This window comes from Meriones unguiculatus, chromosome 8, assembly GCF_030254825.1.
Source record: "Meriones unguiculatus strain TT.TT164.6M chromosome 8, Bangor_MerUng_6.1, whole genome shotgun sequence".
NCBI lineage: Eukaryota > Metazoa > Chordata > Mammalia > Rodentia > Muridae > Meriones > Meriones unguiculatus.
Genome location: NC_083356.1, coordinates 11,115,210 through 11,128,565, shown reverse-complemented (window position 1 = coordinate 11,128,565; position 13,356 = coordinate 11,115,210). Strand labels below are relative to the sequence as shown.

The following is a 13,356-nucleotide window of genomic DNA, read 5'->3' as shown; positions in this document are numbered from 1 at the left end:
TGGTCCTTGGTTGGAGAATCAGTCTCAGAAAAGACCCCTTGCCCAGATATAATTGGTCTTTGTGGCACTCCCATCCTCTCTAGGTCTTACTAACTCCCCCTTCTTTCATATGATTCTCGGCACTCTGCCCAAGGTTTGGTTATGAGTCTCAGCATCTGCTTTGATGTACTGCTTGGTAGAGTCTTTCAGAGGTCCTCTATGGTAGGCTCCTGTCTTGTTTCTTGTTTTCTCCTACTTCCAATGTCCATCCCATTTGTCTTTCTAAGTGAGGATTGATCAACTTACCCTGGAACCCCTTCTTGTTAAGCTTCTTTAGCTATACAGATTTTAGTATGTTTATCCTATATTATAGATCTAGTATCAAATTATAAGTGAGTATATACGTGTGTGTCTTTGTGCTTCTGGGATACCTCACTCACGATGATCTTTTCTAGATCCCACCATTTGCCTGCAAATTTCATGATTTCCTTGTTTTTAATTGCTGACTCAACATCCTTAGCCATCAGGAAGATGCAAATCAAAATGACCCTGAGATTTCACCTTATACCTATCAGAATGGCTAAGATCAAAATCTTAAGTGAAAACACATGCTGGAGAGGTTGTGGAGAAAGGGAAACCCTCCTCCATTGCTGATCAGAATGTAAACTTGTACAGTCACTTTGGAAATCAATCTGGCACTTTCTCAGACAATTAGGAATAGTGCTTCCTCAGGATCCAGCTATACCTCTCCTTGGCCTATATCCAAAAGATGCTCAAGTATACAACAAGAACATTTGTTCAGCCATGTTTGTAGCAGCTTTATTCATAATATCCAGAACTTGGAAATAACCCAGATGTCCCTCAGCAGAGGAATGGATACAGAAACTGTGGTACATTTACACTTACTGTTTTCTTAAAGCAATTGATAACTTAAAAAGATGAAAGGCCTACGCCATCAATGGATTTAAAGTTCTATCCAATCCAACTACAGACTAATCTTCCCACTGGCCCTAAATTCCCAGACGGCTGCCTCCTCTCCCCAGCTGCCCCTTCTTCTCCCTGGCCAAATGTGACTGGCTCTGACTGACGGTGGTTTAGTATATAGTGTAAATGACTTTTCCCATCTGGGTAGACATTGTTCCCTCCAGGAGCCAGACACCAGCTAACAAAAACCCCAGCATGAGCCCTAAGAAGCCCTCTTTTGAAAGGTTGCTCAGGGTCATCCAAGAGACTATCAAAACATTATAGACTATTGCTATTTGCCCTTGGTTGCCCGCAGTGGTGGAAGGTTAGGTCCCTACTGCTGAAGACACCATTCACTTCAGACACAGGGCCCAGACGACCCAAGCTGGATCTGACCTGAAAGCCTTCTCCCTGAGACTGACTAGCTTTCGTGGTACCAGAAGATACCATGCAAGTTTCCAAAGGAGGGAAACAACCAACAGTCCTTCCTAGCAACGAGACATATGAAATATACAACAATGCTAGCATAGTACAATAACTCCCAGGATGCAGTAACAGCACACATACCATGTTAGTAAATGACAGCTCTCTAATTGGACTTAAGATCCACACAACAAGTCGAAAACTATGCCTGCTACTAGAAACCTAGCCAATGACCCAGGGCCAATAGAGTCAAGGGTCCTGGAGAAAAACTTACAACTTCCATTTTACTAAACCAACATTGCTCCTAACTATATCCTAAACATTTGTCCTTATATTAACAGGTAATTGCAGTCCTCATCCCTCATTAAGGACACCTCTCTTTGTAACATATAGAAACCATTACAGAAAAACCACAACCAATCAAAATGCAGAGCTGTGGAACCCTATCCCATTTGCTACATCTACAACCCAATTCCTTCACCTTAAGCTCAGGGATCATTTCTGAGGAAAATTGTAAGAGCTGGAGGAACAGTGATTTTGCTGTGAGACCGTGTCTCCTATGAAAGTCAGATGCTATGAAGTCTCACCAACATGAACTCTGAAATCTGAGCTGCAGAAGGATGATGGCAATAGACATGCTAAACCAGATGGAGAAAATCATGAGGCTGCAACCCAAAGTAAAAATCTACAGGCCACTCAGGAATTAATGTATGCACACACACACACCCACAAACACATAACAACAATTTATGGAAAAGTTGAAGCCATGAATTTAAAGAGTGCAAGGATGGGGATAAGGGAAGGTTTGGAAGGAGGGAAGGTAGAAATGATGGGAATATATTTTAGTATCAAAAAATAAAAAATAATGAAAAATATAATTACAGTTCACCTACAGTTTCTCTGCCGAAAAGCAACAGCTCCACATTCAGCTGATATTCCTAGGTACCCAGAATTCACTGCTCGCTATAGTATTTGCGTACTTATAATGGTTATAGTATTTTTCCCTCTCTGGGGTTTTGCTCTACTACTTTACGCTGCATCCTCAGCATCAAGGAAATACAAACCACAGAATGCTCATTTTCTTTTAGCTTCTCCTGCAACACACCAACAGTGGCACTCAACTTTGATTCATGCACCTGAACAGTAGATAACTATGAAATGCATTTATGAAGTGCCTGCTGTCTACAAAGCACTAGTAGGATGCGAGGATTGTGTTATGCATATAATATTTTCGTTTCTACAATTATCTCACTTTTTTTTCACTCCCACAGTTTTGGGGAAAAACCTAAGCTCAGAGGGACCACACTATTTGTCCCAGATCTGTAGGTAATGAATGAAGATCTGGAGGCAGATTTTTATATGGAGCTGGGATTTTATCACCCACCTTTAAGGGAGCTAAGGCTTGCCCCAGCAACTCCACCTTTATGGAAGTGCACTGCACTCATAATCTTTTTACTTTATGTTCTTCCTTGCTGTCCTAACCACTACAAAAAATATTTAATGATTAGCCTACTAGTAGAAATGTGACTTAAATACTACACGTTATATATTTCAACATATATGTACATTAGTCACAATTTACTCAAATGTAATAGATGATTTAGACCTTCTTAATGCTTATACATATAAGCAATGACTTCTCCTACGTTTCAAATAAAAATTTAAAACACCAGATTAAACCAGTAATATCAACAAGCTTCCTCATTCTTCTTTTATACAGAGTAGGAAAAGCTTCCATTCCATTTTCCCAGCAATGGGTAAAGACTGACTCCTTCAGGAGAAAGCCAGGTGGCAGATGTATTTTTTACAAATGTGTATTGGGGATAGTGAGCCTCTCTCTAACTTGGTGAGCGCTCACTGACTTCGTGTGACTTCTCGTAGAGCTTTTTCACAGTTTATCCTAAGTCACATGGCTTATGGCACTACTCGTATAGCAGTTCAGTTCCCTCTGTCTCCACCACACTGGAACAGCCTCTTTGGGCTGCTTCAACATTGCAAATCCTGTGGAAGCAAGGGCACAAGTCAACATTCTTAAAGAACTTAGCCAATGCTGAAAATGCACTTGTCATAATAAGTGATGGCACAAAAATAAGTTGGACAACACTGTGTAGCCTGGTGTGTCTTCTGGCAAAAATTTCCTAGAAAACTTAGACAAATCTGTTGTTTCAAACTCTATAAAGCAATGAATAAAATTCCTGGGCCCTCCACAGGAGACAACTTTCTGAAGAGAACACCAACAGCTCAGGCTCTAATATCAACTATTAATTAATGGGACCTCATGATACTGCAAAGTTTCTGTGAGGCAAAGGACACCATCAATAGGACAAAACAGCAGCCTACAGAATGAGAATAAAAAATCTTTACCAACCCTACATCAGACAGAGTACATAATATATATACATACATACATACAAATATATATACATATATACATACAAATATATATATATATATATACTGAACTCAAGAAAGTAGACCAACAAACCAAAAAACCCAATTAAAAAATGCGGTATACTTGAAAAAAAGATTCTCAGCTTCATATGAAGAAACAAAAAACCCAGAATCTCCAAAACAATCCTGTACAACAACAGATCATCTGGAGGTATCTCCATCCCCGATCTCAAGTTGTACTACAGAGCAATAGTAATAAAAACTGCATGGTATTGGCATAAAAACAGAAAGGAGGATCAATGGAACCGCATAGAAGACCCAGAAATAAACCCACACTCCTATGAATACTCGATTTTTGACAAAGAAGCCAAAACCATTCAATGGAAAGAAGACAGCATCTTCAACAAATGGTGCTGGTCCAACTGGATGTCCACATGCAGAAAAATGAAAATAGATCTATATTTAACACCCTGCACAAAACTAAAGTCCAAGTGGATCAAAGACCTCAGCATAAAACCAGATACTCTAAAGCTGTTAGAAGAAAAAGTGGGAACAGCCTAGAACTCATTGGCAGAGGAGAAAACTTCCTGAACAGAACACCAACAGCACAGGCTCTAAGAGCAACAATCAGTAAATGGGACCTCATGAAACTGAAAAGCTTCTGTAAAGCAAAGGACACCGTCATCAAAACAAAACGACTGCCTACAGATAGGGAAAGAATCTTCACTAACCCTTTATCTGACAGAGGACTAATATCCAGTATATACAAAGAACTAAAGAAACTGAAAAGCAGCAAACCAAGTAATCCAATTAAAAAATGGGGAACAGAGCTAAACAGAATTCTCGACAGAGGAATATCGAATGGCAGAGAAACACTTAAAGAAATGCTCATCCTCATTAGCCGTCAGGGAAATGCAAATCAAAACGACCCTGAGATATCACCTTACACCCATCAGAATGGCAAAGATGAAAAACTCAAGTGACAACACATGCTGGAGAGGTTGTGGAGAAAGGGGAACCCTCCTCCACTGCTGGTGGGAATGTAAACTGGTACAAGCATTCTGGAAAGCTATCTGGCGCTTTCTAAGAATAGTGCTTCCTCAAGACCCAACTATACCACTGCTAGGTATATACCCAAAGTTTGCTCAAGTACACAAAAGGGATACTTGCTCAACCATGTTTATAGCAGCTTTATTTGTGATAGCCAGAACCTGGAAACAACCCAGATGTCCATCAATGGAGGAATGGGTACAGAAATTGTGGTATTTTTACACAATGGAATACTACTCAGCAATCAAAAATGAGGAAATCATGAAATGTGCAGGCAAATGGTGGGATCTAGAAAAGATCATTCTGAGTGAAATATCCCAGAAGGAGAAAGACAAACACGGTATATACTCACTTATATAGACCTATAAGATATGATAAACATAATGAAATCTATACACCTAAAAAAGATAATCAAGAGAGCGGACATGGGGTAGGATGATCAATCCTCGTTTAGAAAGACAGATGGGATGTGCATTGAACGTATGACAGGAGGCTACTGAGCACATCTGAAAGACTAACTAGCAGTGTTTTCAAAGCAAAGACCAAACCTTTGGCAGAGTACAGGGAATCATAAGAAAGAAGGGGAGTTAGTCTGCTGGGGAAAGGATAGGAGCTCCACAAGGACCAAATATATCTGGGCACAGGGTCTTTTTTGAGACTGACATTCAACCAAGGACCATGTATGGATATAACCTAGAACCTCCGCTCAAATGTAGCCTGTGGTAGCTCAGTAACCAATTGGTTTTCCAAAGTGAGGGGAACAAGGACTATTTCTAAAAGGAACTCAATGACTGGCTCTTTGCCCCCCCCATCCCCCAAGGGAGGAGCAGTCCTGTTAGGCCACAGAGGAGGGCTTTTCAGCTGGTCCTGAAGATACCTGATAAAACAGGATCAGATGAATGGGGAGGAGGTCCCCCCATCAGTGGACTTGGAAAAGGGCACGGTGGAGATGAGGGAGGGAGGGAGGGACTGGGAGGGAATGAGGGATTGGGACATGGCTGGGATACAGAGTTAATAAAATGTAACTGAAAAGAAAAAAAATAAAAAATTTAAAAAAAAGAAAAAAAATGTGGTATAGATCTAAACATAAGACTTCTCAACAGAGGAATCTCTAATGGCCAAGAAGCACTTAAATACTCAACATCCTTAGTCATCATAGAACTTCAAATTAAAATGACTCAGATTCCATCATACACCCATCAGAATGGCTAAGATCAAAAACTCCAGTAACAGCTCATGCTGACAAGGATGTGGAGAAAGGGGAACAGTCCTCCATTGCTGGTGGGAGTGAAAACTTGAACAAACACTTTGGAAATCAATTTGGTGGTTTCTCAGAAAATTGAGAATTGATCTACCTAAAGAAACAGCTATACTACTCCTAGGCATATATCCAAAAGGTGGCTACCATACCACAAGGACACTATGTTCATTATATGTTCATTATAGCTTTATTCATAATAGCCAGAAACTGGAAACAACCTAGATGTACCTCAACCAAAGAATGGATAAAGAAAATGTGGTATATTTATACAATGGAATATTACTCAGATATTAAAACAAAAAAATCATGAAATTTGCAGACAAATGGATGAACCTAGAAAATATCCTGAGTGAGGTAACCCAGATGCAGAAAGACCAACATGGTAGGTACTTACTTATAAGTGGATTCTGGCCATAAAGTACAGGATAACCAGGCTACAATCCACTGAACCAAAGTAGTAAGAAGGAGAACCTGAGGGAGAACACTTGAATGTCCCTGAGAGGGGAAATAGATTAGACATCAGGGTGAGGGGGTAGATAGTGAAAGGGACTGAATGTGGAAGAAGATGGGGATGGGGGGAGAAGATGGGGATGGGAACAGGAGGGGTGAGGTGGGAGGAGGACAGAGAGAGAAGGGAGATGGAGAGTGTAGTGGGAAAGGGAACTGGAATGGGGGTGGGGGTATAATCTCTGGGACAAGCTAGAAACCTAGGAACATGGAAACATCCAGGATTCTATGATGGTGACCCTAGCTAAGACTCCTAGGAATGGGTGATATGGAGCCTGAACCAGCCATCCCCTGTACCCAGGCAAGACTTACAATGGAGGGATTGGGACACCAACCAGCCACAAAACCTTAGACCCACAATTTCTCCTGCCTGTAAGATGAGCCGGAGTAAAAGATGGAAGAGAATTTGAGGGAAGGGCCACCCAATGACTGGCCCAGCTTGAGACCCATGCCATGAGAGGAGCCCACCCTGACACTATTAATTGATATCCCCTGAACTTGCTAACAGAAGCCTAGCATAAATGTTATCAGAGAGGCTTCATCCAGCAACTGATGAAACAGATGCAGAGACTCATAGCCAAACATTACATGGAGCTTGGGGAATCCTGCAGAAGAAGGAAAAGAAGGATTGAAGAAGCCAGAGAGGTCGACACCACAAGAAAACCTACAGAATCAACTAACCTGAGCCTATAAAGGCTCATAGAGATTGAACTGCCAACCAGAGAGCATGCATAGGACTGACCTAGGCCCTCTGCACATAGGGAACAGTTGTGCAGCTGAGTCTTCATACAGGGCTCCTAAAGCGGGAACACGGGACTGTCTCTTACTCTGTGGCCTGCCTCTGGATCCCTTTCCCCTAACTGAGCTGTCTAGTCTAGCCTCAATAGGAGAAGATACACTAAGTATTACTGCAACTTGATATGCCAAAGCTGGCTGATATCTATGAGAGGCGTCCCCTTTCTCTGAGGAGAATGGCAAGAGTGATGTATTAGGGAGGAAGGGAAGGGAGAGGGAGGAACTGGGAAGAGAGGAGGAAGTGAAAGCTGAGATTGGGATATAATGTAAATAAATAATTTTTAAAAATCTGTGAACTTATCTTTAAGCTTGAACACAAAGTTGTTTTTAAAAACATGTTTCACATATTTAGTTTTAATATTTATCTTTGTATTATCATTCTCATTTATATTTATTCAAATTAATATCAAGGAACTTTTTTTCCTGGCTTTTCAAGACAGGGTTTCTCTGTGTAGCCCTGGCTGTCCTGGAACTCACTCTGTAGCGCAGGCTAGCCTAGAACTCAGAGATCCACCTACCTCTGCCTCCTGAATGCTGGGATTTAAGGCATGTTCCACCAGTGCCTAGCACCTTCATATTATACATATTTTATATTTTACTACTTTATATATTAAATTTGTATTTATAAATGCTGTTTTTTCAGATGAGAATGTAGCCTCCCACACCCCAGAAGGAAGCTATATCTGCATTTCACAAACAGCTTTCCAGTCACTCCTGTAACTCAAAAACTCCACACATATTTATTACATTATTTTATTTGCAAAGGCTTATACAAAGTATGAGAAATATCACCTAAATTCTTTTTTAAAAAAGATCTTTTCCAAATATCAATTCTTAATGGGTGGTTTCTTGTCTATCACTAAAATAAATACATATTTCTTGACTAATTCCAATTTTCCTGAATGCCACCTACTTATAAGTTAATGACAATAACTCAGCGTATCTGTTTTTCCAGTGCCTCAAAGCTGTACTCTATTTGAACTCAAGATAAGAACTATTTACAAACCTCCATCCATCCTTCTGCAGGTAACTGAAGGCCCCGTCAACGACACTTGCAAAAAACTGTCCCCCTGTGATGAAGAGGGTGTTAATGGTGACCAGTCGGCCTCTCAGGTTGGGCGGCGAGACCTCTGCGATGTACACAGGAACCGTCATGGAAGCAACGCCTGCAGTGAAGAACCAAATCAAGCGTGAGACATCTGCGCACTCCCTGTCGCCACCACGCTCATCCAAGTGCGATTAAAACACACACGTGTCAATACCGGCTTTCACTCTGCTCTGAACACAGATTATCAAGATTTTGCTTGTGACTGCTATGGAGCTACTGTGCACAAGTAAAGAAGTATGTGAGGTTTCATACTCTGAGTATTGTTTTTCTATATTATTATTTAAATTATTTTATTATTTTATTGTGAGGTCTCATGTAGCTGGTCATGAACACACTAGGGAACTAAGAGTAATCCTCCTCCCTCTTTCTCCCAGTGCTCAGCTCACATTGTCATTTAAAAGCCCATATACAGAGGTACCTCAACAGTCCTACAATGACATTAAAGGTATAAGAACACTTCATAATTTTACGGATGAACAATACAAAATTATGCTCAAGGAAGCATTGCTAAATTATTTTAGTCTCTATGGAAATGTAATCAGACAACAGTGAGAATTAGAACACTATTCAATAATTTATATCAAGTATTCTGTCATTATTTAGAAGAGATCTTATTAAATCATGCCATCCAATTACCCAGATATATATTTCAGAGACAGCTTACAATGACAGAACTTTTAGAAATCCACAGTTCTGAAAAACAGAAGATCTCGGACTGAAACGGAAAGTGTTACGGGGCCGGAGGTGGTCAGTGAAGGATCCACACGGTTATTTATAAAACTTTAAGCTGTGTGTACGTAGATATTATAAATCAATCCATAGGTGAAGATGGAGGACCAAAACTGCACAGAACTGGCTTTAAGGCACTGCTTTGTACCAAAGAAAGCACCTAGACACCTGACACCGTGCTTCCGGCCCAGAGCCCTTGTGTTTTAGGTGCTCTCACCACAGTCCAAAATCAGCCACATCTGTCTACACTCAGCGACAGCAATACCTGCTCTTCTCAACAAACACCGCGTTTCAGTAGTGCTAAGAGACAACAGGGGCTCATGGAAGCTGGGCCGTGCCCCTAAGCTACACACTCAGTTTATCACCAATTTTTGTTTGTTGAGCACCAACATAAATCACACACCTCTCTCACGTATGAGTATTGCATGCTAACTGATTGTACCCTGGATCTCTTAATTCTCTTTCATTTCCTTCCTTCTTTAGATAGGGGCCTACTTCCTCCCAGTCATTATCGCTTCACCAAATAACTTGCCAGCGTCACAGTACTCTGAAAGCTTATCAGTTGTACTTTTCCATTAAATTTAATTAACTTTAGCCATCTTTGAGTTAGGCAACTACATTAAAAAAATACTGGAAAATGCACTGTATTAAGACAAACATATAAGCAGTTAAGCTTTACAGGTATTCCTTGCTCCTGTAGTGCCTGCCAGCACACGTAGAGAAGCCTAAGTTTCCCAACATAAGCAGAAGGAGTCTCAAACTAAATCACCATCACCTTAGTGTAGTATTAGTATGGCATAGACGACCTTAACATGCCTTCTGTGGAACTTGTAAATAAACATGTTCAACTAATGTTAGTAAGTTAATTGCATATTCACCTCACTTCCTTTACTATGGGACTGCATCAATAAAATTTCACAAATAAGTACTAATTTATGATTTGGATATATTTTTCTGTACTGGTCTAGGTATAAACAATTATTCTATTTCTCTACTGGCCAGAGATCTCCCATCATCCACTTAGCCCTCCAGACATTGGAAACCAGAACCACACATTTAAGCCAAGCATGCCTGTCCCCAAACCACAGATTTTACATGACAATAAATGTGGACATGTCATCAGGCCTTTAGAAAGCTTGATGGTTTAAAATGAATACCAGAGTGTTGAAGGTAGCAGATGATGTCCAAGAAAGAAAAAAAAAAAAAAAAAAAAAAAAGACTAGAAAGCTAGAAAAATCTCTAGAGCCATTGTTAAGTAGAACTGAAAAGAGCTGCCAAAATCTGTCCCGTGTTGATTTAGTATAGCTGTTCAAACTGCCTAATTGTGTTAGTTAGGCATTTTCTGTATCCCAATTATAGCTCTAATCCTCAGCACATCTCTACTGAGAGCAGGTAATTACCCCACTTCACAGAGGACATTATCCCAGGGCATGTAGTAAGTCAAAAAACCCATCAGATGCCAGAAGCCAGCCTTAATGTCACACACTAAACTGGCTCATCATCATTGAAGGCAGCAGGCTCAGGAACCAAACCTTTCAATAGCACCATGACATTTACATGGTGGATAAGTCATTACAAGTTATTTAACATTTCCAGGTCTCCAATTCCTTATCTATGGAATGGAGAGATTAAAAATCCTTCAAAGATCCATTCCTCAACTGAGGGACATCTGGGTTGTTTCCAGGTTCTGGCTATTACCAATAAAACTGCTACAAACATGGTTGAGCAAATGTCCTTGTTGTATACCTGAGTATCTTTTGGATATATGCCTAGGAGTGGTGTAGCTGGATTTTGAGGTAGCACTATTCCTTATTGTCTGAGAGAGCACCAGATTGATTTCCAAAGTGATTGTACACCTTTACATTCCCACCAGCAATGGAGGAAGGTTCCCCTTTCTCCACAATCTCTCCAGCATGTGCTGTCACTTGAGTTTTTATCATAGCCATTCTGATGAGTGTAAGGTGAAATCTCAGGGTCATTTTGATTTGCATTTCCCTGATGACGAAGGACTTAATAGCCAGAAGCTGGAAACAACCCAGATGCTTCTCAATTCAGGAATGGATACAGAAATTGTGGGATGTTTACACAATGGAATACTACTCAGAAATTAAAAACAAGGAAATCATGAAATTTGCAGGTAAATGGTGGGAACTGGAAAAGATAATCCTAAATGAGGTATCCCAGAAGCAGAAAGACACACAGGGTATATACTCACTCATAAGTAGATATTAGACATATAATATAGAATAAACATACTAAAATCTGTATACCTAAAGAAGCTAATCAAGAAGGAGGACTCTGGGTAAGATGATCAATCCTCATTCAGAAAGGCAAACGGGATGGACATCACAAGAGGGAGAAAACAGGGAACAGGACAGGAACCTGCCACAGAGAGGCCTCTGAAAGACTCTACCCAGCAGTGTATCAAAGCAGATGCTGAGACTCATATCCAAACTTTGGGCAGAGTGGAGGGAATCATATAAAAGAAAGAGAAGATAGAAATACCTGAAGGGGACAGGAGCTCCACAAGGAGAGCAGCAGAATCAAAATAATCTGGGCATAGGGTGTTTTTTGAGACTAATACTACAACCAAGGACCATTCATTGAGATAACCTAAAACACCTGCACAGCTGTAGCCCATGGCAGCTCAGTATCCAAGTGGGTTCCCTAAAAAGGGAAACAGGCACTGTCTCTGACATGAACTTAGTTGCCTTCGCTTTAATCACCTTCCTCTAAGGGGGGAGCAGCCTTACCAGGTCACAGAGGAAGACAATGCAACCACTCCTGATGAGAGCTGATAGACTAGGATTAGATGGAAGGAGAGGAAGACCTCCCCTATCAGTGGACTGGGGGTGGGGCATGGGTGGAGAAGAGGGAGGGAGTGTAGGAGTGGGGAGAAGAAGAGGGAGGGAGCTACAGGTGGGATACAAAGTAAATAAAATAAACTGTAATTAATAAAAATAAAATATATCTTTAAAAATTCCTTCAAAGAGATTGAGAAATGCCAATGAACTGACAAAGTAAACAACTTTAACACAGAAAGTATTCAATACTGGTCACTATCACTTTTGCTATCTCTAGATGAAAAGTATCTCAACTTTTGGATTCAGTTCAACCTGCATTATGTGCCAATATTGTGAGCAAAAATAAACAAAACTGAGCATGTGAATGAAGCTAAGCACAAACCCTACTTACAACAACATGTAATCAAATAAGTAAGTTGAACATGACACAGTAGGATGACCATTCCCCTGGGTTCCAGTCTGTGATGCTAACTGTTGCTGCTTGATAATAAGGTGGAAACTCAAAAGCCTGGAGAGACGACTCTTCACAGATGAGCATGAGACTGAAACAGCATGAAATGGCCTGAGACTTAATGATCAATTATTAATTACATGGAGAATATGTGAAGAAATGAAATGCAGATGATGGGAAAATCACACACATCAATCAAGGCATGTTTATGGCATCTATACCTGAGGCTGTGATGGGAGATATAACCACTGTTCACCTAGAGCTTAGAGGCTGTAGCAATGGGAATAGCCAGTCTAAGAAGGCAGAAACTCAACAGAAGCACTCCTCTTAAAGCTGAGATCCAGTGTGTAGTCTAGTCCCCAGGGCTGGGGACTAGAACTTCAGACAAAGGTCCAGAGGCACAACAAATTGCAGCCTGCTTAGGAATGGAGACAGTTCGGAGTGACGAAGGTAGCAATCAATAAAAGGGTCAGAAACCAAATCAAGGGGTTGGCACTTGAGTTTCCACTTTGAGTAGAGGGAAAGAGGAAAAGGCATCCACAGACTCAGAGGCTAATGTCAGGTGTTGTCGTCCTCTACAGATCTTCACAGTTTCCTTTTTCTTGAGACAAGGACTCTTCCTTAATCCAAAGCTCACTGATTTGACTAGACCGACAAGCTAGTGAGGCTCTGGAATCATCCTGTCGCTGCTTTCCCGGCAGTTGGATTGCAGCTATGCTCCTCCATTCACAGCTTTTTCACCTGGGTGCTAGGGATCCGAACTGAGGTCCTCGGGCTTATATAGCAAGCACCTTACCACCCAAGCCATCTTCCCAGCCCACCTCCCCATTTTAATTTAATAGTCCAAATTAAACTTATGAGGTCAACACAAAGAATCAATGGTTCAAGTATTAAT

At 40.8% G+C, this 13,356-nt stretch overlaps 1 protein-coding gene across 2 annotated transcripts in view; it reads right to left on the bottom strand.

The window, feature by feature from the left end:
- The window catches only part of Slc2a13 (solute carrier family 2 member 13), a 265,113-nt gene that overhangs the window by 211,456 nt on the left and 40,301 nt on the right, over positions 1–13,356 (bottom strand). For both annotated transcript variants that reach the window (XM_060388794.1, XM_060388795.1), the window contains exon 2: positions 8,376–8,535. In XM_060388794.1, coding sequence (XP_060244777.1) covers positions 8,376–8,535 — 160 coding nt within the window. The remainder of the gene's footprint in view (positions 1–8,375; positions 8,536–13,356) is intronic.